The 27941-nt window shown below is 47.4% G+C and overlaps 1 protein-coding gene across 10 annotated transcripts in view; it reads right to left on the reverse strand.

The window, feature by feature from the left end:
• The window catches only part of GPS1 (G protein pathway suppressor 1), a 285648-nt gene that overhangs the window by 189937 nt on the left and 67770 nt on the right, over positions 1-27941 (reverse strand). For all 10 annotated transcript variants that reach the window (XM_033962197.1, XM_033962201.1, XM_033962205.1 and 7 more), the window contains one exon: positions 4889-5053. In XM_033962197.1, coding sequence (XP_033818088.1) covers positions 4889-5053 — 165 coding nt within the window. The remainder of the gene's footprint in view (positions 1-4888; positions 5054-27941) is intronic.

The raw sequence follows: 27941 nt of genomic DNA on the forward strand, positions 1-27941 counted from the left end.
ATGTAAGGCAGGGAAGCGTGAAAAGCAACCATTCCTCACGCCATACACCACTCCTCAAATATACACCAAACTCGCACATAAGCCCGAGAAGTGGAAAGTCTGCGGGACCCCAAGTGAGTGGAGATCACTTTGTCTGAATACCCCTTCTTACCTAGGCGATTCCTTTCAAGAGCCAAGCCTTAAGACAAAAGGGACTCGGATCAAACAAGGGAATGGGGCCCTGAGTCAGAAGATCATGCGAAAGAGGAAGAGGATCTGACACCAGATGCCTCACCAGATCCGTATACCACGGTCTCCTGGGCCAATCCGCAGCCACCAGAACCACAAGGTCCGGATGTTGAACTATGCAGAGAAGAACTCTGCCCACTAATGGCCATGGAGGGAAAACATACAACAGCCCCTCCGTTGGTCAATGTTGAACCAGAGAATCCAGACCCTCGGCATGACCGTCTCTGCGACGACTGAAGAAGCGGGGAGTTTTGGCGTTTACTCTTGTGGCCATCAGGTCCATTAGGGGCTGACCCCAAGACTGCACTATCAACTGCAAGGCCATGTGGCTTAGATACCACTCTCCGGGATCTAACATGTGACGACTGAGGAAGTCCGCTTGAACATTCTCCACTTCGGCTATGTGGGAGGCCGAGATGTCCTGAAGATGCGACTCTACCCAGAGCATGAGCAGAGCCGCGCCGCCACCTGCGCCACCTAAGTGCTCTTGGTGCCCCCCTGACAAGTGACATAGGCCACTGCCGTGGCAATGTCTGACAGAACTCGGACCGATTTGCCTGACAAGAAGGAGTGGAAGCCTATATACAAATGCTAGGAGCCTAAGGACTAAAATGGGGGAGCTAGAAGTTATAGCCGGAAATAAGGACATAGACATAATAGGAATCACAGAGACATGGTGGACAGAGGACAACAAATGGGATGTGGCCCTTCCAGGGTATAAACTCTACAGGAAGGACAGAGCACACAAAAAGGGGGGAGGAATAGCACTGTATATAAAGGACTCCATTCCTTCATCCAGAACAGAATCAACAATAAGGGCAGACAGTCTGGAGTCACTATGGGTTAAGCTGACAGGAGGGGAAGGAGCTGACATCAAATTGGGATTGTACTATCGCCCACCAGGGCAGTCAGAAGCAAACGACCTGGAACTGGAGGCCGAACTGAGGCAGGAGTGCAAAAGTGGAAGGGTGGTGGTTATGGGGGATTTCAACTATCCGGGAATAGACTGGGACATTGGGCACTCAAATTGCACGAGAGAAACTAAATTCCTAGAGGCGATAAGGGACTGTTTCATGGAGCAGCTGGTCACGGAACCAACGCGAGGGGATGCCACGCTAGACCTAATCCTCAATGGGCTAGAAGGACCCGCAAAGGAAGTGGTGGTAATAGCACCATTAGGGAACAGTGATCACAACATGATCCAGTACAAATTAAACATGGGAACATCAAAGGTGAAAAGAACCAAAACGACAGCACTCAACTTCAGAAAGGGAAACTACAAGGACATGAGGAAAATGGTAGGAAAAAAACTCAGCAGCAACTCAGGGAAGGTGAAGACCGTAAAGGAAGCCTGGACATTGCTTAAAGGCACAGTGCTCGAGGCACAAGACCTGTGCGTCCCAAGGTTTAGGAAAGGGTGCAAAAAAATTCGAACTAGAAACCCAGCATGGATAACATCTGCAGTTAAAAAGGCGATAAGCGACAAGAAATCATCCTTCAAGAAATGGAAAAAGGATCCAACAAAGGAAAACCAGGAAGAGCACAAAACACACCAGAAAGAATGTCATCGAGAGGTCAGGAAGGCAAAGAGAGAATATGAGGAAAGACTGGCAGGAGAAGCAAGAAACTTCAAACCCTTCTTCAGGTATGTGAAAGGGAAACAACCAGCCAGAGAGGAAGTGGGACCACTGGACGACGGAGACAGGAAAGGAGCGATAAAGGAGGAAAAAGAGATAGCTGAAAGGTTAAACAAATTCTTCTCGTCGGTCTTCACCAGAGAGGACACATCCAATATCCCAGAACCCGAGGTGATTATAAGCGGAGAACACGACGAAAGGCTGGTACAACTAGAGGTAAGCAAAGAGGATGTCCTCAGACAGATAGACAGACTAAAGAGCGACAAATCACCGGGCCCGGACGGCATCCACCCAAGGGTACTAAAAGAACTGAGAAACCAAGCCAATAGGTATGAAGGTTTCTGGCCCCGCTCCTGATGCAACCACTTGTACAACAAAGAAATGCAACCTCGTTGTACTGGTGTCTCCAACAGCTGCTCAAAGTCAGAACAACTATAAACCGCAGCATCAGCTTGTTTAGCCTTCTGCAAATAACTTTTCAATTGGAGATACGGGAAAAGGTCCTTAGAATCTAACTGGTAAAGAGCTTGAAGCTCAGGAAAAGCTCGAATGGACTCCCTCTCCAGAAACTGGCCAAAATACTGCAACCCTTTCCTTGCCCACTTCACAAATATCCCCCCATCTCTACCAGGCAAAAAATCAGAAGCATACCGCAACGGCAAATGATACAGCTCCTTACTTTTACCTAGCAATTTGTAGGCCTCTCTTTTCCAGACCCTCAGCGTCCACCTAGTGAATGGATTAGAGATGGTCCCCAGCTTTTTGTCCCTCAAGTTCCCCCACATGAGCGACCCAAGTGTCTGTGCCCCAAATGAACTGACCAACACACCCTGCCCAACCTGCACCCACAGCTTAAAAGATGGCAAACATCCGCAAGAAGTCATAGAGGGACTTCTGAGAGAAAAGGAGGCAGCCATCTGAATCTTCGCCACCTCCTGACCAGCAGACTCTCTGTCAAGGACTTGCTTGGCCCACCCAAACATGGCCCGAGCCACCAGTCCTGCACAAATAGCTGCCTGGACCCCCAAGGCAGACACATCAAAATTCTGTTTAAGAATGGTCTCCAACTTACGGTCCTCAGAGTCTGTAAAGACAGAACTGTCCTCGATGGGCACAGTATGCCATGTAGCAATAGCTGAGGCCACCGTGTTCATCACTGGCAACTTTAAGGTAGTCTTATCCCCCACTGGGACAGGATACAAACAAGCCAAGGGGTGCACAAACCGAAAAGATGCCTCTGGTGAAGAACACTGCGCCAGGATAATATCCAGAAAAAAACAGAAGCATTGTACAAGAGTGGGAAGTAGAGGAAACCCCCCAAAGAAGAGGGTCCTTTACACTTGTGGTCACAGGCAGCGCCTCCTCAAAGCGCAACACAGAGGAGATCTGCTGAATCAGATCTGAAAGCTTGTCCCTCTGAAAAAGGTGCACCTCCAACATCTCCTCGCTGGTAGACAGAAAAAAACCAAGTACCAGCGGCCGTACCCTCAAGAGGATCCTAGAGGTGTCCCCAATGGTTCAGGTCCTCATGCAGTAGTTAAAACTCTCTTCAGACAACAAGTCTTCATCCGAGGCCATACGCGGGCACGGAGGGAACCCCTGAGACCCCCTAGACACAAGTAGGACTCCAGGACACCAGAAAATATGTTTGACACAAAGCAAAAAGAAAATGAGGGGGGGAAAAAACCCTGGTGGCCCCATGGGACTCCCTGCCTCAGCAGGGGACCCTGCTGTAACCTGTCCCTGTTATATCAAAACAGGGAGAAGGCACTTGAAGCTAAATACAAAATGGAGGGGCTAACTGAGGAAAAAACGTGCCAAAAATAGCCTGTAGCAGCTGAGAAGACTGAACTGTCCCAGCCGTTAAAGCAGACAAAAGCTGGCGGCGGCTGAGGAAATCCCTCCATGGGCGGCAGGAAAAGACCAGGCTTCCCTGCAAAGCTCTGCCAGCTCGCGAGGCACTAGCAGCGGGGAGCCCTGGACACCGTCAACCACTGCCGATGAGATTCGTCCACCGCACCAGCCCGAACAGCTGTTTTCAGGCCAGCTGCGAGTGCCTAGCGTCTGGACCAAATTGTGAAGTGCTTAATTGCTCCATACACAACCTAGCTGAAAGAAAAGTACCAGTTAGTTGAAAAATACAGTAATTTACAGCATATTTAAAGGGAAAGCAACCCTTCAGAGCGGCACTGCCTCAGGATTATTATTATTATTTTTTTTTTCACATAGCAGACTCCACTGGCTCTCTAAACGATATGCCTTACCACCAGAGGGTAAGGCTTACTGTTGAGGCACCTCTAGAAAAAGTTAAGGTGGTGGAAGTAAGGGGGGAGAGACTCTGCTCAAGACCCTGCCAGGTTTGACACCCCCCAAAGTCACCCACCAGGTTTGACACCCCCAAATAGGGTCCACCCAAGCTCAATCCGGAAACAAAAAGGGACAAAAACTCCTAAACAAATTCCAATAGCCCTACCAAAGGAGATGGGTACAGCTCACCACATCTGCTGGAGACAGAGAAAACTGAGGTAATTAGGGAGGGGTCACATGATATGTACACTTCCAAAGTTTTGTCTCAGTCTCTACCTGCTGGTCATGATGAAATATGTACCCACTTGTAAGATCCTATTCCAGTCTGGAGAGTGCTAAAGAAAAGGGCATTATAGAAGTCCTAATCCCTATCCCAAAAGAGAGGAAATGTAGAAAGGAGATAAAGTGACTGCAAATAAAGACCAGCATGGTTTAATGAGTCTGTTCAGTAAAGTGGCTAAGTTGTATATGTTACTCCATGCAGATTACCCCCTTTCTATGCTTTTGTTTAGGGTTGTAGCTGACACACTGTGCTGGCTCTATATTTTAAAAATAATATTAAATCTAAAAGTCCAGAACTTATAAGTTGAGGCGGTGGTGGATTTGTAGATTACTGTGGATTGAGAATGAATGAAATTCCCATCTGCAGTGGGGTAAATTCTAGACTTCTCTCCATTTTGTTCTCAGCTAGTCTCTAATTTCCCTCCTTATCTTACCTGATACTCTCCTTAATTGAGTTGCCTTTGTAGTTTTTCAGATCTGTGTCCAGTTTTTCCAGTTTCAGAAGGGCTTTTTTGCGTGTGGCCTCAACCCATGCTGTATCTAGAGGTGGAGGGTCGAGCCCTCCTTCAGGTACAGCATCTGGTGCATTCTGAACCTCCCTGATAAAAAGAACATTAGAAGGGAGTGCATAGTGAGCAAGAGAAAACAAAGAAAGAAAATAGCAATAAAAGTATTACCCATGTTTAAAAGAAATGCCTCACAACATATTTTCTTAATTTTGCATACCTTACAGTACTGAATACCGTATTTTTCGCTCCATAAGACACATCTGACCATAAGACGCGCTCTAGATTTAGAGGAGGAAAACAAGGGAAAAAAACCTATTCTGAACCAAATTCTCCTTGCCAGGCTCTGCACCCAACCCCACACTCCTTGCCAATATCTGCACCCTGTCTCCCCTCTGGTGGTCTAGTGGCTGGCAGGCAAGGACAGGCACAGGACAGGCAGGCCTATTGGCTGGCAGGCAGGTAGGGATAGGAGACAAGCAGGCAGGCAGCCCCCCAAGCCTCCCCCCAGGTAGGGACAAGGCAGGCAGCCCCCCAAGCCTTCCCCCAGGTAGGGACAGAGGACAAGGCAGGTGAACATTTGGCATCCCACTGAAAAGATTCTCTAGCGACAGCGGGCTTACAAGGAAACAGTTCCCTGGAGGAAACAGTTTCCCTATAAGGAAATTACTCTGATTTTTAATGCCTAATTTCAATAACATGAAAGCCAACTAGAGTGGATTTGGCTTTTCCCTCACCACTTCCCCCGCTTCCTCTTCTCTTCTTCAGCAGCAGAGAAGCACACAAGGCTACCTACCTGGTCCTGCGCCGCTTCTCGCGAGAGTTCTTGCAGGAATCAGCGCGGGACCAGGCAGGCAGCCTTGTGCACCGCTCTGCCGCTAGAGAGGTGGCCGCGTCCAGTGAGGGACGGTGCCAGAATTAAAATAAGGTAACCTGGGGGGAGGGGGGGCTATTCTTTCCATAAGACACACCCTTATTTCCACCCACTTTTGGAGGGGAAAAAGTGCGTCTTATGCAGCAAAATACAGTATTTCTTAAAACATCTTAGGACATCATATACTATACAAATCTACAAAAATGCTCATAGAAACATGATGGCAGATAAAGTCCAAATGGCCCATCAGTCTGCCTATCCGCAGTAACCATTATCTCTTCCTCTTTCTAAGAGATCCCAAGTGCCTATCCCAGGATTTCTTGAATTCAGACAGTCTCTGTCTCCACCACCTCTTCCGGGAGACTGTTCCATGTATCTACCACCCTTTCCGTAAAAAAGTATTTCCTTAGATTACTCCTGAGACTATCACTTCTTAACTTCATCCTATGCCCTCTCATTGCAGAGCTTCCTTTCAAATGAGAGACTGGACTCATGCTCATTTACACCATGTAGGCATTTAAACGTCTCTATCATATCTCCCCTCTTCCACCTTTCCTCCAAAGTATACAGATTTATATCTTTAAATCTGTCCTCGTACGCCTTATGACAAAGACCACGCACCATTTTAGTAGCCTTCCCCTGGACCGACTCCATCCTTTTTATATCTTTTTGAAGGTGCGTTCTCCAGAATTGTACACAATATTCTAAATGAGGTATCACCAGAGTCTTATACAGGGGCATCAATAATTCCTTTTTCCTTCTGGCCATACCTCTTCCTATGCACCCTAGCATTCTTCTAGCTTTTGCTGTCACCTTTTCAACCTGTTTGGCACCTTAAGATCATCACTTACAATCACACTTAAATCCCGCTCTTCTGTCGTGTACAAATGTTCTTCACCCCCTAAACTGTACCTTTCCTTTGGGTTTTTGCAGCCCAAATGCATGGCCTTGCATTTCTTAGAATTACATTTTAGCTAGCAAATTTCAGATCATTCTTCAAGCTTCGCTAGGTCTTTCTTCATGTTATTCACACCATCTAGCATGTCTACTCTATTGCAGATTTTGGTATCATCTACAAAAAGGCAAAATCTTACCCGACAGCCCTTCAGCAATATCACTTATAAAAATGTTAAAAAGAACAGGTCCAAGAACAGAACCTTGAGGCACACAACTGGTAACATCCCTTTCCTCAGAGCGATCTCCATTGACCTCTACCTTCTGTCATCTTCCACGCAACCAGTTCTTGACCCAGCCCATCACTTTGGGTGCCCATCCCAAGAGCACTCGGTTTATTTATTAGACGTTTATGTGGAACACTGTCAAAGGTTTTGCTAAAATCTAAATATACCATATCTAGCACACATCCTCTATCCAAAACTCTGGTCACGCAGTCAAAGAAATTGGATTTGACTGACAAGACCTACTTCTAGTGAATCCATGTTGCCTCCAGTCCTATAATCCACAGGATTCCAGAAACTTGACTATTCTCTGTTTTAAAAGTGTTTCCATTAATTTGCATCGTATATCTGGACTTCCAAAAAGCCTTCGACAAGGTACCCCATGAGTGCCTACTAAGGAAACTATGGAGCCACATGGTGGAGGGGACGTGCACAGATGGATCAAAAAATTGGCTGGCGGACAGGAAACGGAGGGTAGGAGTAAAGAGACACTACTCTGACTGGAAAGGGGTTACGAATGGTGTCCCACAGGAGTCAGTGCTGGGACCGCTGCTGTTTAACATATTCATTAATGTAGTGCTTTTCAACCTTTTTTGGGCAAAGGCACACTTGTTTCATGAAAAAAATCATGAGGCACACCACCATTAGAAAATGTTAAAAAATTTAACTCTGTGCCTATATTGACTATATATAAAGTAATTCTCTTGAATAGGAATCAAATAAACACAAAGAAAGTATTTTATAATTACTTTATAATGAAATATTAAGTAAACAGAATAGTGAAAAATTATAAAATACTTTATTCAGTGCGAAACCTGGGCCTGTTTGGCTGAACACAAAGCTGATATTCTGGCTGGAATCGAAGAAAGACACACACGTAGCTCTTCGTCAACAGCTCTCAGTCTCTCTCTGTATTTGGTTTTTATAGCATACAAAAATAGACAAATATACCCTCCATCCTTTTTATTAAACCACAATAGCAGTTTTTAGCGCAGGGAGCTGCGCTGAATGCCCAGCGCTGCTCTTGACGCTCATAGGCTCCCTGCGCTAAAAACCACTATTGCGGTTTAGTAAAAGGTGACCATATTGTAAAATATAGACAGCAGATATAAATTCAGAACTGTGCATAGTAAGTGAATTGAATACAATTAAAGCAGCTTCCATCACTCCACAAAATCATACCAACTTACCACCTCTACCTCAAAGAATAAAACTGCCCAGGAATAAATGGGTCACAGTAGGCTCAGGAAGACTGCGACATATAACACAGAAACATCCACCTTCACTAATATTACCTCTACAGAATTCCTTCGCTCCACTAGTGCACTGCGATACTCAGGAAAACAGAAGGGAGGTGGGACTTGAACCAATGAAGGAAACTGAAGAGAACAAGAACATCCTAAGTACAAATAAAAAAGCCAAAAACAGAAAACTATTACTGTTGGGGGGGGATTCCATCATCAGAGGCATTAACCTTGGAACACAGGGCGAGGAGACCAAAATAGTGAAATGTCTTCCAGGATCCTCAGCTACCAGGAGTTCCAGGCAAATACTGACTATAATTAAGGAAGAAACTAAGGATTTTAACACTGATGTTGTTATCCATCTGGGAACAAATGACCTGGCCAACAACTCCACACTTGCAGCACAGAAAGCTTTTCGGGAGCTTGGTGAGGGCATGAAACCTTTTGTAAAGACTTTAGCTTTTTCTGAAATACTGCCTGCATATGGAAAAGGAGAGCAAAGAGTGAAAAACACAGAGGACTTTAATAGATGGCTCAGAGCCTGGTGTCATCAAGAAGGCTTCAGGTACATAGGAGGATGGGGAAATACATGGAAGGACAAGAAGCTATATTGCACTGATGGACTACATATTACTACAGCAGGAAAAAGAAACCTTGCAGAGAAATTTAGACAATATTTTTCTAGGCATTTAAACTAGAAGGTGGGGGTGGTGTATGTACGAAGGACAATTATAGAGACCACCCCCGGCAAAAGAAAAGATGTGATAGTAGTAAAGGCTGCAACATAAGCAATATCAGCAACTCATTTCTTAGTATTGCAACAGAAAGTGAAACGACACAAAAATCCATACGAAAAAGCACAGTTACTTACCGTAACAGGTGTTATCCAGGGACAGCAGGCATATATTCTCACATGTGGGTGACGTCATCTACGGAGCCCCGATGCGGAAGCATTTTCAAACAAACTTGATTGAAGATTTAAGTTTGCTCTGCTGCTCCACGCATGCGTGCCTTCCTGCTCCACTAGGGGGTGCATCCCCTCGTGGTCTCCAGTTCACTTAACTAGCCAAGAAGCCAACCTCGGGGAGGTGGGTGGGTTGTGAGAATATATGCCTGCTGTCCCTGGATAACACCTGTTACGGTAAGTAACTGTGCTTTATCCCAGGACAAGCAGGCATGATATTCTCACATGTGGGTGACCTCCAAGCTTACTGCAGAGGGATGGAGGGAAGTTGGCAATTTAAGCAAATAGATTTCGCAACACCGATTGGCCGAATCGGCCATCGCTTCTGGACAGGGAGTCCAGACAGTAGTGGGAGGTGAAGGTATGAACCGAAGACCATGTGGCAGCCTTGCAGATTTCCTCAATAGGTGTTGACCTGAGGAAGGCTACGGAGGCTGCCATCGCTCGGACTTTGTGTCCCGTTACTCGACCATGTAGCGCGAGACCAGCCTGAGCGTAGCAAAAGGAGATGCAATCGGCCAACCAGTTGGACAAGGTGCGTTTGGAAACTGGGTGGCCTAACCGGTTTGGGTCGAAGGACAAAAACAGTTGTGTGACTTTCCGGTGTGGCTGAGTGCGTTGGAGGTAAAAGGCCAACGCTCTTTTGCAGTCAAGAGTGTGGAGCGCCACTTCTCCGGGGTGAGAGTGGGGCTTGGGAAAAAACACAGGTAAGACAATGGACTGATTGAGATGGAAATCAGACACTACTTTAGGTAGGAACTTTGGATGGGTGCGGAGTACCACCTTGTCGTGATGGAATACCGTGAAGGGTGGGTCCGCTACCAGGGCTTGTAGCTCACTAACCCGCCGTGCGGACGTGAGTGCAAGTAGGAAAATTACCTTCCAAGTGAGGAATTTTGGATGGCATTTGTCTAGGGGCTCAAATGGAGGTTTCATTAGTTGAGCCAGAACCACGTTAAGGTCCCAAACCACCGGGGGAGGTTTGAGAGGGGGGTGGACGTTCAGCAGGCCCTTCATGAAGCGAGTGACTAAGGGATGGAGCGAGAGGGCTTTCCCTTCCAGGGGCTGATGAAAGGCCGCAATCGCACTGAGGTGTACTCGAATGGAGTTGGTCTTTAGGCCGGAATGAGATAGTTGAAGTAGATAGTCAAGGACCAGGGGGACGGGGACCGACACCGGGTCCTGGCTGTGGGAGGAGCACCAGGTTGAGAATCTGGTCCACTTTTGGGAGTAGCAGGTTCTCGTCGAGGTTTTTCTAGAGGCCTCCAATATCTCCTTGACTGATTGAGACACGGGGAGAGCAGTCAGGGGGAGAGAAACCAAGCATTCAGATGAAGAGATTGAAGATTGGGATGTAACAGTGAACCCTGACCCTGTGACAGTAGAGAGGGAAACAGAGGCAGAGGCAGTGGATCTCTGACACTGAGTTGAAGTAGAAGGGAAAACCACGGCTGGCGTGGCCAGCGAGGGGCAATCAGGATCAGGGTGGCTTGTACTGTTTTCAGGTGGACAAGCGTCCGCAGTATCAGAGGGAACGGCGGGAACGCGTACAGGAACCTTCCCTCCCAATCGAGGAGGAAGGCGTCGGCCTCGAGCCGGTCCGGGGAGTATATCCGGGAGCAGAAGAGAGGCAGCTTGTGATTGTGGGGGGACGCGAACAGGTCTATTTGAGGCGTCCCCCACCGTTCGAACACTCCTCGTAGGGCCTGAGAGTGTAGTGACCACTCGTGTGGCTGGAGGAGGCGGCTGAGTCTGTCCGCCAGGCAGTTTTGTTCTCCTTGTATGTACACCGCCCGAAGGAAGGTGTTGTTGGAGATTGCCCATTTCCAGAGGCGCAGGGCTTCCCGGCAAAGGGGCCAAGATCCTGTGCCCCCTTGTTTGTTTACGTAGTACATCGCTACTTGATTGTCGGTTCGGATGAGAACCACTCGGTCGCGGAGTAGATGTTGGAAGGCTACTGCTGCGAGGTAGATGGCCCGAAGTTCTAGCACGTTGATGTGGCAGCGGCGGTCTTGTGCTGACCACATTCCTTGGGTGCGCAGGCCGTCTAGATGGGCTCCCCAAGCGTACTCCGACGAGTCCGTGGTGAGTACCTTGCTGTGGGGTGGGGTGAGGAAGAGCAAACCTTTGGAAAGATTTGAAGAGTCGGCCCACCAGCGGAGCGATCGTTGCAATGAAGGAGTCACTGTCACGGAGCGGTCGATCGGGTCCCGGTCTTGACGCCATTGAGACGCCAGGGTCCATTGAGGGATTCTCAGATGGAGGCGGGCGAAGGGTGTGACATGGACGGTGGAGGCCATGTGGCCCAGGAGGATCATCATCTGTCGGGCTGATACTGAGGTCAGCCGAGAGATCCTTCGGCTCAGACTTACTAACGCCTCCCGGCGCGGAGGGGGGAGGAAGGAACGGAGGCGAACCGTGTCCAGCGTGGCCCCGATGAACTGTAGGGATTGTGAGGGGCGTAGTTGAGATTTTGGGAAGTTTATTTCGAACCCCAGACTTTGTAGATAGGTAATAGTCTGTTGGGTCGCTGAGATAGCCCCTTCTTTGGACGGGGCTTTGATTAGCCAGTCGTCCAGGTAGGGGAATACCTGGAGGCCCTGGGAGCGTAAGGTTGCTGCTACCACCACGAGGCACTTGGTGAAGACCCGAGGTGATGATGCTAGTCCGAAGGGGAGGACTCGGTATTGTAGGTGCCAGTCCCCTACTTGGAAACGCAAAAACTTGCGGTGAGCGGGGTGCACTGGGACATGTGTGTACGCCTCCTTGAGATCGAGGGAGCAGAGCCAGTCGCCCTCGTCGATCAGGGGGTAGAGTGTTGGTAGTGAGAGCATCCGAAACTTTTCCCGTAGTAGGAATTTGTTGAGGCGTCTCAAGTCTAGTATTGGGCGTAGGTCTCCCGTTTTTTTCGGTACCAGAAAGTAACGGGAGTAGAAGCCCTTCCCCCGTTGGTCGGGGGGAACCTTCTCCACTGCTCTCAGGCGAAGCAGGTCTCGAGCTTCGGAGAGGAGTAGAGGTAGCTGAGTCCTGTTGGGAGGGCAATTCCTTGGGGGGTTGTCCGGGGGAATGGCCCGAAAGTTGAGAGAGTACCCTGATGAGATCACGCCAAGGACCCATGCGTCCGTCGTGAGCTGTTCCCAGCGAGGGTAAAAGGCTTTGAGTCGACCTCCGATGGGAAGGCGGTCTGGGACTATGGCGGAGGGGGCCCGCCCCCTTCCGCGTGTCCCGTCAAAAGGACGGGGATGGTTTGGTGGTCGCGGGCGGTTGGGACTTGGGCATGGCCCTTTGATGGGCTTGCGGACGTCTGGGTGGGGGCCGCGAGAAAGCAGGGGTGGACTTTTGTGGGTAGCGGCGCGGAGGGGCCCTGTATGGCCTGGGCGCTGGCGGTTTGGGCTTTTGCCGGACAAGGGAGGCAAATGAGCGTTCATGTTCGGAGAGGCGTTTTGTCGCCGCCTCGATAGTGTCATCGAACAATTCCTTTCCCACGCAGGGGAGGTTTGCTAACCGGTCCTGTAAGTTGGGGTCCATGTCGACCAGGCGCAGCCAAGCTAGTCGGCGCATGGCGATAGCGAAGGCTGCTTCTCTGGAGGAAAGTTCGAAGCCATCGTAGGCCGCGTGGAATAGATGAAGGCGCAGGTTGGAGAGGGACTCTAAAAGCAGGCCGAACGTTTCCTGCCGGGAGGCCGGTAGGTCAGTCTCAAAGGCTCTCAATAGTCCAATGAGGTGTTTGAGGTATGATGTGAAGGTGAAAGTGTAGCTTTGCACCCTAGAGGCCATCATTGTGTTTTGGTATAGTCTCCTGCCGAACTTGTCCAGGGTTCGGCCTTCCCGGCCTGGGGGTACCGCTGCTGAGACTCGGGACGGGTGAGCCTTTTTCAAGGAGGATTCCACTAGCAGCGATTGGTGGGAGAGCTGTGGTTGCTCGAATCCCGGATAAGGTACTGTGCGGTACTTGGCCTCCATTTTGGAGGGTACGGCCGTGACCATGTAGGGGGTCTCCAGGTTCCTGAAGAAGGCCTGTTGGAGCACCGGGTTAGGTGGTAAGCGGAGGGACTCTCTGGGCAGTGATGGCATATCCAGCTCCGCCAGGTACTCCTTAGAGTATCTGGAGTCGGACTGGAGATCTAAGTCCAATGCGTGGCCCATGTCTTGGACAAAGCGAGTGAAGGATGGGCGAGATGTCCCCGGAGCCCCGTGCGGGGTCAGGGAACGAGACCTTCGCCGGGTGGAGAAGGATAAGGAGGCTTCCCTCGAGTATCGAGGTTCATGCTCTGATCCATGCTCCGAGGTTGGGGAAGCACTGTGAGAGTGTTCCGGGGTTGTCGATCTTCGGCGTCTCGAGGAGCCCCTCGGAGACGATGCCGGGGTTAGGGGTACCGATCGATGTCGGATTGGTGACCTCGATCCGGATTCCCTCGGAGAATGCGTCCGAGGGGGAGTTCGGAGGATGCGCGGGTTGGAGAGTGATAACTCAGCCACCCTTAGTGGTCTCGTACGAGGTGTGGGAGAACGGCCTCGTAGAGTTGGTGAACCTCGTGCCCTCTTGGAGGTACGGCGGTTCGAGGTTTCTGTAGTTCTAACCCGACGTTTTGCCCCTCTGCGGTCTGCGGAGGGGGAACGTTTTGGGCGTCTCGGCGAGGAGTCCGAGGAGGATGGGATGCGGCGAGGATTGCGCACCTTTCCTCGAGGTTGTTCGGTGTGAGGCTCAGGCTGGTCTGGCACATTCGAGGTCGAGGCCGATTGAAACTGGGCCATTGCAGCGGACAGCTCCGACGTGATCATCGCTCGGAGTAGGTCCTGGAAGACGGGTACGGACAGCATCGAGGGCATGTCCCCTGCCTCTGTGCGCTCCACCGGGGGCGACCTCGTATCAGAGTATTCCCGTGTGGTGGAGGCACGCTTGGAGGGCTTAGACGGGGCTGTAAGCATGGGGCTTCCGCCCTGCGTCGCCGTTGTCCCCGAGGCTGGCTTCTTCGCTGTTACAGAACCTGAAGAGGGAAGAGGGGACTTACCCGGAGCCGAGGCTTTCTGTTGTCCCGAGGACTTCGGGGTCGAGTCTCGAGGCGATGCCGAGGTTTCCGGGGCCGAGGTCAAGGCCGGGGCCGAGGCCAGGGCCGACCTCGAGGCCGAAGTGGGGGGTTGGTCCGGGGTGAAGAGATCCGCCATGTGGGCTTTTCTTCGGCGGAGGGCCCGGTTTTGGAAAATAGCGCACTGGGGGCAGGAGTCGGTTGGATGAGTCGCCCCCAGACAAAGGATGCACCGGCGATGCGGGTCTGTGAGAGAAAGAAGCCGCTCGCACCGGGTGCACTTTTTAAAGCCGGTCAAAGGCCGGGACATTAAATCGAAAGTAGCCGCGGCTCGATTAGCCACGCGGCCACGGGGACCCGGAAGCCTCCGGGTCGTTGAAAACGAAGCAGGAATCAAGTAAAAAGGTAAGGAATTCGCGCACAGCGACTTAATCGTGAAAAAACAAGAAAAAATCGCGGTGCTAGAAGGCAGTTGGGGCAGAGCCTGAAAAACACGTCTTCTAGGCTCGCGGAAAATTTTGAACTGGAGACCACGAGGGGATGCACCCCCTAGTGGAGCAGGAAGGCACGCATGCGTGGAGCAGCAGAGCAAACTTAAATCTTCAATCAAGTTTGCTTGAAAATGCTTCCGCATCGGGGCTCCGTAGATGACGTCACCCACATGTGAGAATATCATGCCTGCTTGTCCTGGGATAAAGGAGATTATTGCTGAAAAATAGCTGGAAAGCGATGACCACAAATGCTCGCAGTCTAAGCAACAAAGTTCATGATCTGCAAGCCCTGATATTAGAGGCAGATCTAGATATTGTTGCTATCACAGAGACATGGTTCAGTGAATCACATGGATGGGATGCAAACATACCGGGATATAATCTTTTTAGGAAGGACAGAGATGGTCATAAAGGTGGAGGAGTAGCTCTCTATGTAAAGATCAATATCCAAGCGACCGAAATGCAAGGGACCTGGGGAGAGGAAGAAGCGATATGGATTGCTCTGAAAAGAGAAGATGGAACTTCTATCTACGTGGGTGTAGTCTACAGACCTCCGACTCAATCGCAGCAAATTGATAAGGATCTGATTGTGGATATCCAAAAGTTTGGAAGGAAAGAGGAGGTTCTGCTGTTGGGAGATTTCAACCTGCCGGATGCGGACTGGAATGTTCCGTCTGCGGAATCGGAAAGAAGTAGGGAGATTGTGGATGCCTTTCAAGAGGCTCTGCTCAGACAAATGGTGACGGAACCCACAAGGGAAAAAGCGATATTGGATCTGGTCCTCACAAATGGAGAGAGTATCTCTAATGTTCGAGTGGGTGCTCACCTGGGTAGTAGCGATCATCAAACGGTTTGGTTTGATATAACGGCTAAAGTGGAGAGCGGCCGCACGATACTTAAAGTCCTAGATTTCAAACGTATGGACTTTAATGCAATGGGAAAGTACCTGAAGAAAGAGCTGTTAGGATGGGAGGACATAAGAGAAGTGGAAAAACAGTGGTCTAAGCTGAAAGGAGCGATAAAAATGGCTACGGACCTTTATGTGAAGAAAATCAATAAAAACAAGAGAAAAAGGAAGCCGATATGGTTCTCCAACCTAGTGGCTGAGAAAATAAAGGCGAAAGAGTTGGCGTTCATGAAATATAAAAAAACCCAAGAAGAGGAGAGCAGAAAGGACTACAGGGTGAAATTGAAAGAAGCCAAGAGAGAGATACGTTTGGCGAAGGCACAGGCGGAAGAACAAATGGCTAAAAATGTAAAAAAGGGAGATAAAAATTTTTTCAGATATATTAGTGAAAGGAGGAAGATAAAAAATGGAATTGCTAGGCTAAAAGATGCTGGGAACAAATATGTGGAGAGTGATGAGGAGAAAGCAAATGTGCTAAACAAATACTTCTGTTCTGTGTTCACAGAAGAAAATCCTGGAGAAGGACCGAGATTGTCTGGCAAAGTTACACGAGAAAATGGAGTAGATTCTGCGCCGTTCACAGAGGAGGGTGTTTATGAGCAACTTGAAAAACTGAAGGTGGACAAAGCGATGGGACCAGACGGGATCCATCCCAGGATACTAAGGGAGCTCAGAGAGGTTCTGGCGAGTCCTATTAAAGACTTGTTCAACAAATCTCTGGAGACGGGAGTGATTCCTGGGGATTGGAGGAGAGCGGATGTGGTCCCTATTCATAAAAGTGGTCACAGGGATGAAGCAGGAAACTACAGGCCGGAGAGCCTCACTTCAGTTGTTGGAAAAATAATGGAAGTGTTGCTGAAAGAAAGGATAGTGTATTTCCTTGAATCTAATGGGTTACAGGATCCGAGGCAACATGGCTTTACAAAAGGTAAATCGTGCCAAACGAACCTGATTGAATTTTTTGATTAGGTGACCAGAGAGCTGAATCGAGGACATATGCTAGATGTAATTTACTTGGATTTCAGCAAAGCCTTTGATACAGTTCCTCATAGGAGGCTGTTGAACAAACTTGAAGGGCTGAAGTTAGGACCCAAAGTGGTGAACTGGGTCAGAAACTGGCTGTCGGACAGACGCCAGAGGATGGTGGTTAATGGAAGTCGCTCGAAGGAAGGAAAGGTGACTAGTGGAGTCCCTCAGGATTCGGTGCTGGGGCCAATCCTGTTCAATATGTATGTAAGTGATATTGCTGAAGGGTTAGAAGGAAAAGTGTGCCTTTTTGCAGATGATACCAAGATTTGTAACAGAGTAGACACCGAAGAGGGAGTGGAAAATATGAAAAAGGAACTGCAAAAGTTAGAGGAATGGTCTAATGCCTGGCAACTAAAATTCAATGCAAAGAAATGCAGAGTAATGCATTTGGGGATTAATAATAGGAAGGAACCGTATATGCTGGGAGGAGAGAAGCTGATATGCACGGACGGGGAGAGGGACCTTGGGGTGATAGTGTCCGAAGATCTAAAGGCGAAAAAACAGTGTGACAAGGCAGTGGCTGCTGCCAGAAGGATTCTGGGCTGTATAAAGAGAGGCGTAGTCAGTAGAAGGAAGAAGGTGTTGATACCCCTGTACAGGTCATTGATGAGGCCCCACTTGGTGTATTGTGTTCAGTTTTGGAGACCGTATCTGGCGAAAGATGTAAGAAGACTTGAGGCGGTCCAGAGGAGGGCAACGAAAATGATAGGAGGCTTGCGCCAGAAGACGTATGAGGAGAGACTGGAAGCCCTGAATATGTATACCCTAGAGGAAAGGAGAGACAGGGGAGATATGATTCAGACGTTCAAATACTTGAAGGGTATTAACGTAGAACAAAATCTTTTCCAGAGAAAGGAAAATGGTAAAACCAGAGGACATAATTTGAGGTTGAGGGGTGGTAGATTCAGGGGCAATGTTAGGAAATTCTACTTTACGGAGAGGGTGGTGGATGCCTGGAATGCGCTCCCGAGAGAGGTGGTGGAGAGTAAAACTGTAACTGAGTTCAAAGAAGCGTGGGATGAACACAGAAGATTTAGAATCAGAAAATAATATTAAAGATTGAACTAGGCCAGTTACTGGGCAGACTTGTACGGTCTGCGTCTATGTATGGCCGTTTGGAGGAGGATGGGCAGGGGAGGGCTTCAATGGCTGGGAGGGTGTAGATGGGCTGGAGTAAGTCGTAACAGAGAATTCGGCAGTTGGAACCCAAGCACAGTACCGGGTAAAGCTTTGGATTCTCGCCCAGAAATAGCTAAGAAGAAAAAAAAAAAAAATTGAATCAGGTTGGGCAGACTGGATGGACCATTCGGGTCTTTATCTGCCGTCATCTACTATGTTACTATGTTATTATGTGAAGGGAAGTTTTCATCTCTGGGAATTTACCCAGTTAACTATTAAGTTATTTGGGCAAATTCCTTTGAAAACTGTGGTAATACTGCCTCCACTTTGCTAAATTTAAAATAAAATCATTTTTCCTACCTTGTCTGGTGATTTCTGGTTGCACTTTCTTCTTCTGACTGTGCATCTAATCTTTCTTCCCTTCTATCAGCCTGTATGCTTTCTCTCCTCCACACCTCATTCCCTCCCCCAACTTTTTCTTCCTCTCTCCCTGACCTTTCTTTCTTTTTTTCTGTTTCTCTTCTTTCCTTCTGTTTCCCTGCCTGCCCCCTTTCTTTCTTTCTCCCTGCCGTTCCCCAAGCCACTGCCACTGCCGCTGCCATCGGGGAACAGGACCCACCAATGGATAACAGGCCCCAAAGCCGACGCCGACGCATGCTCTCCCTGATGTCAATTCTGCAATCGGAGAGGAAGTTCCGCCCAGCCAGGCAGCGATTGGCTGGCCCGAACTTCCTCTCCGACTGCAGAATTGACGTCGGGGAGAAGAAGACTTATCGGCTCGATAGATTAGATCGCCAAGACAAAGTGAGTCCTGGGTGATCAACTCACTTTGCCTTGGCGAGCTACTGGCGCCCCTGCCTCGGGCCCCCTGTCAGCTCCGGGCCCCTGAATGCAAGACTGGTAGTACTGCCCTGATGGCAGCCCTGCGGCACACCAGGCAACATCTCGCGGCACACTAGTGTGCCGCGGAACAGCGGTTGAAAAACACTGCATTAATGACCTGGAATAAGATACGAAGTGCGAGGTTATAAAATTCGTGGACGACACAAAACTCTCCAGTAGGGTTAGAACTGTTGAGGAATGTAAAGAACTACAAAGGGACCTGAACAAACTGAGTGAGTGGGCAAATAAATGGCAGATGAGCTTCAATGTAGAGAAATGTAAAGTCTTGCACATAGGGAAAGGGAACTCGATGTATAACTATACGATGGAAGGGATGGTACTTGGGGAACTAAACTAAACTAAACTAAACCTTAAGTTTATATACTGCATCATCTCCACGGAAGTAGAGCTCGGCACGGTTTACAAGAACTTAAAAATGAGAAAGGGTAGGAAAAGGTTTATATAAGTTTATAAATCGAGTGGAAAAGTAAGGGAAAAGAAATTACATGTTAGAGAAGAGCCAGGTTTTTAGTTGCCTAGAAAAGGACTTGGGGGTTTTGATGGATAAAACGATGAAGCCGGAGGCACAATGCGCAGCGGCCTCAAAGAAGGCGAACAGAATGTTGGGCTTTATCAAAAAAGGTATCACTATCAGAACGAAGGAAGTTATCCTGCCACTGTATCGGGCGATGGTGCGCCCGCATCTGGAGTACTGTGTCCAATACTGGTCGCCGTACCTTAAGGATATGGCGATGCTCGAGAGGGTCCAGAAAAGAGCAACAAGGATGATAAAAGGCATGGAAAATCTTTCATATGCTGAAAGGCTAGAGAAGCTAGGGCTATTTTCCCTGGAAAAGCGGAGACTTAGAGGGGACATGATAGAGACTTATAAGATCATGAAGGGCATAGAGAAGGTGGAGAGGGACAGATTCTTCAGACTAGCGGGGAAAACAAAAACAAAAAGGCATTCAGAAAAATTGAAAGGAGAGATTCAGAACAAATGCTAGGAAGTTCTTCTTCATTCAGAGGGTGGTGGACACCTGGAATGCGCTTCCAGAGGAGGTGGTAGGACAGAGTACGATATTGGGTTTCAAAAAAGGTTTGGATGATTTCCTGAAGGAGAAGGGGATTGAAGGGTATAGATCAGCGGTCTCAAACACGCGGCCCATGGGCCGCATGTGGCTCTCCAGGTTTTATTTGTGACCCGCGGTCTGGAGGCCATCATTCTCTTCCTTTTGGAGCAGCAGCTGGCTCGTTCGCTCAAAGCCGCGGGTTGGTGGCTCCTTGCGCTATCCACTCCTGCATCGGAAGCCTCTCTGATGTCACAACATCAGAGAGGCTTCAGACGCAGGCGCGGATCTCGCAAGGAGCCGCCACCCGCAGCTTTGAACGAACGAGCCGGCCAGACACGCTGCTGCTCCAGTGGCATACCAAGGGGGGGCGGTCCACTGTTCTCTTCCCTGCAGGGCCGACCAACTCTGGCGGCCCGATGTCAATTCTGACGTCGAGAGGACGTTCTGGCTAGCCAATCGCTGCCTGGCTGCCCGGAATGTCCTTTCCGACGTTAGAATTGACATCGGGCAGCGAGAGTTGGTCGGCCCCATGCAGAAGAGAAGCAGGGAGATGGCCTGTTCCCAATAGCGGCAGCAGCAGCAGCCTATTCCGCCGCGGCGGTGGCATGGGGGAAGGAAGGAAGGAAGAAAGAAGGTGGGGTGGGGACAGGGAGCCAGAAAAAAAAAGCAAAAAATGGGGCACGGAGGAAGGAAGAAAGAAGGAGGGGGGACAGGGAACCAGAAACAAAGCAAAAAATGGGGCACGGAATCAGAGAAAGACAGACAGAGAAAGAAAGAAAAAGTTGGGGGAGGGAATGAGGTCTGGAGGAGAGGAAGCATACAGGAGGCTGAAAGAAGGGAAGAAGTATTGGATGCACAATCAGAAGAATAAAGTGCAACCAGAGACTGATGAAATTACCAAACAAAGGTAGGAAAATGATTTTATTTTCAATTTAGTGATTGAAATGAGCCAGTTTTGAGAAAGAAAAGATATTGAACTTTAAATGATTGCTGCAGAAAAAAATAGAGTACTTGGAGGGCCGCAGAAAAAATAGTTAATGTCTTATTAAAGAAATGACAATATTGCATGAGGTAAAACTCTTTATAGTTTATATATCTTTCCTTTTAACTGTTAAAGGAAAGTTTTATAAACTATAGAGAGTTTTACCTCATGCAAAATTGTCATTTCTTTAATAAGACATTAACTATTTTTTCTGCGGCCCTCCAAGTACCTACAAATCCAAAATGTGGTCCCACAAAGGGTTTGAGTTTGAGACCACTGGTATAGATAGAGGGTTACTATACAGAATATTAAATGATTAGGGAATAAAAGGTTTAGGTAAAGGATCACTTACAGGTCATGGACCTGGGGTGCCGCCGCGGGAGCGGCCTACTGGGCACGAAGGATCCCTGCTCTGACCCGGCAGAGGCAATGCTTATGTTCTTACCACAGAAGTCAGACTTACCAGCCTGTAATTCCCTACTTCTTCCTTACTTCTATTTTTGTGGAGAGGGACAAGTTTCAAGTTTTATTTTAATTTGATGAATCACTTAACTTAATTTTTACTAAGCAAGTTACAGCATAAAAAAATAACATTTATTTAAACATAATGTTTTTTTAAAAAATAAAAAAAATTATTTTTAAAACAGTAGTTAGAAACGACAGACATACAGACCAACCAAAACACTAGGCAAAAAAAGGGCAAAACTACAATTCAGTATTTTCCAGGGTATAGAAAAGAACCATAAACGAGGAAAAAACATTAGGAGGGGGACACATCCAACCTTCTCCAATCCTCCGGTACCACTCCCGACTCTAGAAACTTGTTGAAAAGGTCAGTCAGCGGAGCCACCAGAACTTCCCTAAGTTCCTTCAGATGTACACCATCCGGCCCCATCACTTTCTCTACCTTTATTTTAGCTAGCTCCACATGAACACAACCCTCTGAAAATCGATCAGGGTCTATTACTCCTCCATCCCTATTCCCTGCACTTCAGCCATGAACACAGAACAGAAATATTTGTTAAGCAATTCGGCCTTTTCTTTATCAGCTTCTACATATTCCTGTTGGAAGCAGCTTTATAGATGGCGTTGTTCTCATTTCCCCCTTCCTTTTATTTGTTTTCTGTACTGCCTGAGAGCCTGTGTTTATATTTTGGAATTTTTTTTTTAATTCAAAATTTTATGCAATGCCTCTCAGATAGTCAACTAAATTCCGATTCTCAAAATCTTGCACAATATATTTGATCCTCATTTTGCGAATGTTAGAATTTTTGACCCATTCATAATAAGGCCACAGGGTCATTACATGTCAAGTGGACCAATACTGAAAACCGCCTACGCTTGACCCCCTTGAAATCCAACAAAATTTTACAGGGGTGTTGTCTAGGGTCTCAAATGAAACTCTGCAAAATATTTTGGATCTATCTCAATTATGTCAGGAGCTAGAGGTGGTTGAACAAATGCAATCGATCCACTCCCATGCCTCATGTGACCTAAAACGCCAACTTTGCTCAAGTACTGCGGCAGAAGGAAACTACCGAGGAGTCTAAAATTTTACAGTTTGGTATAACACCTTGGGGCAAGTTTCTGTGCCAAGTTTGAAATCTTTTACGAACGTGCTTCCATTTATACAAGTCAGCAAAATAGGCAAAAAAATTCACAAACGAAAATTTTTGGCAGTTTGGCTCCATACTGCTGCTGGTAGGTAAGTCAGCTGAGGGTACAACTTTACCAGCAGACATGTACCATGAGGTACTTCCAAGATTTGCAATATGAGCTTTTACAGTCAAGTGAAGCTATGGCTAATATTAAGGATAGTACTTTGCTTCATATACAAATGGAGAAAACAGAGAATTTAATGAGGCAAAAGAATCTTAGATTCTTCAACTTTCCTATCTCACACTATCTGGCACCTTTGGAACTCCTTAGAATGTACTTGAAGGATATTTTATAATACCCTCAGGTAGACTCTTTTGTACCAGATAATTTACTGTATTTTTCGCTTCATAAGACGCACTTTTTTCCAACCAAAAGTGGGTGGAAATGTCCGTGCGTCTTAAGCAGCGAAGGTACTTTCTTTAAAACACCCCACCATGATGTACCATTTTAAATGCCCGCACCCCATACGGCTCTCCCTAGCGTCGGTGAGCGCCCGAAGCCTCCTCTCTCTCACTTGCGGTGTTCAGATCCAGCATCCCGCCCTCGCAATGGGCGGGGCCTTACCTCCAAGCTGCTTCCTAACCCAGCGATAGAGGTCTTCTTCCACGCTGTGATCACCGCTGACCTAATTACGGCAGCCTGCACAGTGAACTAAGCAGGCTGCCATTGGCCTCCGAAGCAGGTTGCCTCTGCCACGGTCCCGCCCCTGATGTCAGAGGAGGGGTGGGACCGCGGCAGAGGCAACCTGCTTCGGAGGCCAATGGCAACCTGCTAGGTTCGTTCTGCAGGCTGCCTTAATTAGCTTAGCAGCGGTCACAGCGCGGCAAACGACCTCCAGTGTCCTATCGCCTTCCCTTGGCTGCGTCCCGCCCCTTCTGATGACACTTCCTGTTTCCGGCAGAGTAATTATGGCCAAGGGGAAAGACATTGCGTCGGAGGTGGTGGGACGCAAGAGAAGGGGAAACATACAGGCTTGATAACAGTTTATATACCGCAAGACCATAAAGTTCTATGCGGTTTACAATGATTAAAATGTATTACAGATCAAGGGGAATAAACAAAGTTCAGAGTTAGTGAATAACAGTTCTAAAGATCATTTGTTGAGGACTAAAATTGTATAGGTCAGTTACCTAAGTACTTCAGGAACAGGTATGTTTTTAGGCATTTCCTGAATTCCCTATAAGTAGTAGGCACAAGCAGTTGTTCCAGGTCTTTACCCCATAATGCTGCTTGATGTGAGAGAATGTTGGTGATGACTTTTAAATTTACAACCTCTAACTGGTGTAGAAACAAAGTTCGGATGTGAGATTCTCCTGAATCTGTTGGTTGTGAAGGAGAAAAGGTCTATTATATATTTAGGGGCTAAGCCGTAAAGTACCTTGAAGCAAAAACAACAAAACTTGAATTTCACACGTGTCTCCATCGGCAGCTAGTGCAGAAGTCGGTAGGAAGGTGTCATGTGATCAAACTTCTTCAGTCCACAAAGTAACCTAACCGCTGCATTTTGTACCAGTTGCAATCGCCGCATGTTCTTCAGGGAGAGTGCCAAGTAGGCGATGTTACAATAATCGAGTTGACTCAGTATGAGGGATTATACCAGAATTCTAAATGATGAGACATCAAAGTAAGCTCTAATAGACCAAAGCTTCCAGAGGGTGAGAAAGATCTTTCTAATCAGGGAGTCTACCTGGTCTTTCATGGTCAGGCTCTGGTCCAGTGTTACTCCCAATATCTTCATATCCCAATCGTAAAGAATCTTCAGCCCTAATATCCAACTACAGACCGGTAGCATCCATTCCGTTTATTGTAAAAATCATGGAGAGATCGGTACACACCCAACTGATGGATTATCTTAATCAATTCTCTCTCCTACATGAAACTCTATCTGGTTTTAGACCGTTATTCAGTATGGAGACAGTAATTGCAGCTATCTTAGACAATCTGCGCCTACTGTTTAGCAAGGGCCTCAATGCCCTGGTCATGCAATTCGATATGAGCTCAGCCTTTGATCTGGTAGACCACGGGAAACTGCTACAATGCCTAGACGCTATTGGTATCAGGGATGAGGTGTTGAACTGATTCCGTGGCTTCCTTATATCCCGCACCTATCAGGTAAATTTTAATTATGAGCTTTCCGACACCTGGAGCAATCCATCCAGTGTGCCACAAGGGTCTCCACTATCCCCATTGTTTTTCAATGTCTACATGTCCTCACTGGGCACGCAACTAACCCAGCTGGGTATAAAACTATTTAGTTATGCAGATGACTTTACGATTATCATCCCATTCACTGATTCTGTCTCTGAAACTATTCCCAAAGCTTCAGAAGCCATAAACGTGATGGAGCAATGGATGACAAACTTTAGGCTCAAACTTAATTCAGAAAAAACGACATTCTTCGTTGCTTCATCACATCCGCTTGACACCAAAATACCACTATGTATCAATAAACTTAGTTACCCTATCCAGCCCACCATAAAGATACTAGTTGTAACTCTGGATCAATGCCTAACCATGAAAGACCAGGTAGACTCCTTAATCAGAAAGGGATTCTTTACTCTCTGGAAACTCAGATCCATTAAAGCTTATTTCGATACATCGGCATTCAGAACCCTGGTCCAATCCCTCGTACTAAGTCTACTTGACTACTGTAACATCGCCTATTTGGCAATTTCCCAAAAGAATATGCGACGTTTACAATTGATGCAAAATGCAGAAGTCAGACTGATCTTTGGGCTAAAGAAATTTGACCACGTGACACCCTACTATCGGCAGTTGCATTGGCTGCCGATGGAGGCATGCGTAAAGTTTAAATTCGCCTGCTTTTGCATTAAAGCACTACACGGACTTGCCCCTAAATACATAACTGACCTTTTCTCCTTCTCAGCCAACAGACACAAGAGAAGCTCACATTCTAACTTCGTTTCCCCCCCAGTGAGAGGTTGTAAACTGAAAAAACACCATGAACATCTTCTCTCACACCAAGCAGCATCATGGGGTAAAGACCTAGAACAATTGCTTTCGCCCACTACTTATGAGGAATTTAGGAAACGTCTAAAAACACACCTGTTCCTAAAGCATCTAGACAACTGATCCACTCATCTCTTTCCCCTCAATAGCGATTAACTTGTTCTATTGATCACTTTCTCCTCAACAATGGATTTCCTGTCCTATTAATTTTCTTCTTCCACTCCTCTTAAAGTCAATCAATTTGTACCTTTGCTTAATCTTTTGTAAACCGCATAGAACTTCACGTTACTGCGGTGTATAAACTGTTATTATTATTCATAGTGTGTTGAATGGGATAACTAAGGTTATTGATGCACAATGATGCTTTAGTGTCAAGTGGGCATGGCGATGCTATAAAAAAAATTTTTCTCTGAATTTAGCTTTAGTCTGAATTTAGTCATCCATTGCTCCATCCGATTTAGTGCTTCTGTTGCTTTGGGGGTGACTTCTGAGACAGACTAGCCCACCTATTTCGAAGGGCTTTAAACTAGGTAAGTCGGGGGTGGGTACCCACTTTTACACCAGAGCAGTAAGTAACAATCCTGATGTAGAGAACCAACATTACGCTTCTAGGTCTGAGGTAAGTACCCTTACTGCAAACGAATCGCTAGGAGACAATTTGACTCAAATGGGTGGCTCACAACAGGAGCTTAGCAAACAGAAAGAGTGGAGAGCTATGTATGTTAACGCACACAGCCTAGGGAATAAATTTCTAGAACTAGAAACAGAAATAGTTAATGCAGACATAGACATAGTAGCAATATCCGAAACATGGTTCACAGACTCTCATGGGTGGGATATAACCATACCAGGATACAACCTGATTAGACAAGATAGAGAGGGTAAGTTAGGTGGTGGGGTAGCACTTTATATCAAAGAGAACATTAAGACAACCAGGATCACAGATGTCAAGTATACTGGGGAATCCATCTGGGTAAACTTGGCCAGAGGTGGAGAAAAATGTCTGTACCTTGGTGTGGTATACAGACCTCCGAGACAATCGGAGGAAAAGGACGCAGAATTAATTGAAGACATTGAGAATATCACCTTACGGGGGGAGGCTGTTCTATTAGGAAACTTCAACATGCCTGATGTAGACTGGAACACACTATCAGCGACAACTTGTGATAGCAGGAGGATATTAACGTCCATGAAGGGAGTAAGGCTCAAACAAATGGTACTAGAGCCCACTAGGGCCCAGGCCATCCTGGACCTGGTACTTACGAATGGGGAAAGCGTCTCGGACGTCTCGGTGGGAGAAACGCTAGCCACCAGTGACCATAACATGGTATGGTTTAACCTTAAGAAAGGCTTCCCTAGATCACAAACAAAAACAAGGGTACTCAATTTCAGGGACACTGACTTCGCACGCATGGGAGATTTCGTCTACCAGACGCTGCAGGTTCAAGAAGTAACTGATAATGTGGAAGCTATGTGGACAACCTTGAAATCGATCCTTCATGAGGCAACTATCCGCTACATAAAATCGGTAACCAAACAACAAAGAAAAAGGAAACCCCAATGGTTCACAGATGAGGTATCATACCTCGTCAAGGAGAAGAAAAGAGCATTTCTATCATACAAACGCATGGGGGAAAAAGAAGCAAACATTGAATACAGGACAAAGTCTGCAGCGGTCAAAACAGCAGTCAGGGAGGCCAAACTTCGTATGGAAGAAACTCTAGCGAAGAACATCAAGAAAGGGGACAAATCCTTCTTCAGATACATTAGCGACAGGAAAAAGAACACAAACGGGATAGTACGCCTTAGAACGCCAGACGGGAATTATGTGGAAACTGACTCCGATAAAGCCAAACTACTGAATGATTACTTCTGTTCAGTCTTTACCTGCGAGGCACCAGGGCACGGGCTTCGGCTGGATGCAAAGCAAAGCATGGATGACCAATTTCAGAAGTTTGAGTTCACACCAGCTGATGTTTACAAAGAACTGTCAAGACTCAAGGTGAACAAAGCCATGGGACCGGACAATCTGCACCCAAGAGTGCTCAGAGAGCTATGCGATGTTTTGGCGGAACCGTTAGCCATGCTCTTCAATCTCTCCCTAAGTACGGGGAGAGTCCCCCTGGACTGGAAAACTGCCAATGTTGTTCCTCTGCACAAAAAGGGTTGCAGAGCAGAGGCTGCGAATTACAGACCAGTAAGTCTCAAATCAATAGTGTGTAAACTCATGGAAACTCTACTTAAAGGGAAATTAGACACGATATTGGATGAGGGGAATCTGAGGGATTCCTGTCAACATGGATTCACTAGGGGCAGGTCATGCCAATCCAATCTTATCAGCTTCTTTGACTGGGTGATAGGAAAGCTAGACTCGTGAGAGTCTCTAGACATAGTGTACTTGGATTTCAGTAAAGCGTTTGACAGTGTCCCACACCGTAGACTATTAAACAAGATGAAATCGATGGGGTTAGGTGAGAAACTAACAGCATGGGTCAATGATTGGCTGAGTGGAAGACTTCAGAGAGTGGTGGTCAATGGCACCCTCTCTAAGACATCGGAGGTGACTAGCGGAGTGCCGCAGG

Source organism: Geotrypetes seraphini, chromosome 10, assembly GCF_902459505.1.
Source record: "Geotrypetes seraphini chromosome 10, aGeoSer1.1, whole genome shotgun sequence".
NCBI classification, from domain to species: Eukaryota; Metazoa; Chordata; class Amphibia; order Gymnophiona; family Dermophiidae; genus Geotrypetes; species Geotrypetes seraphini.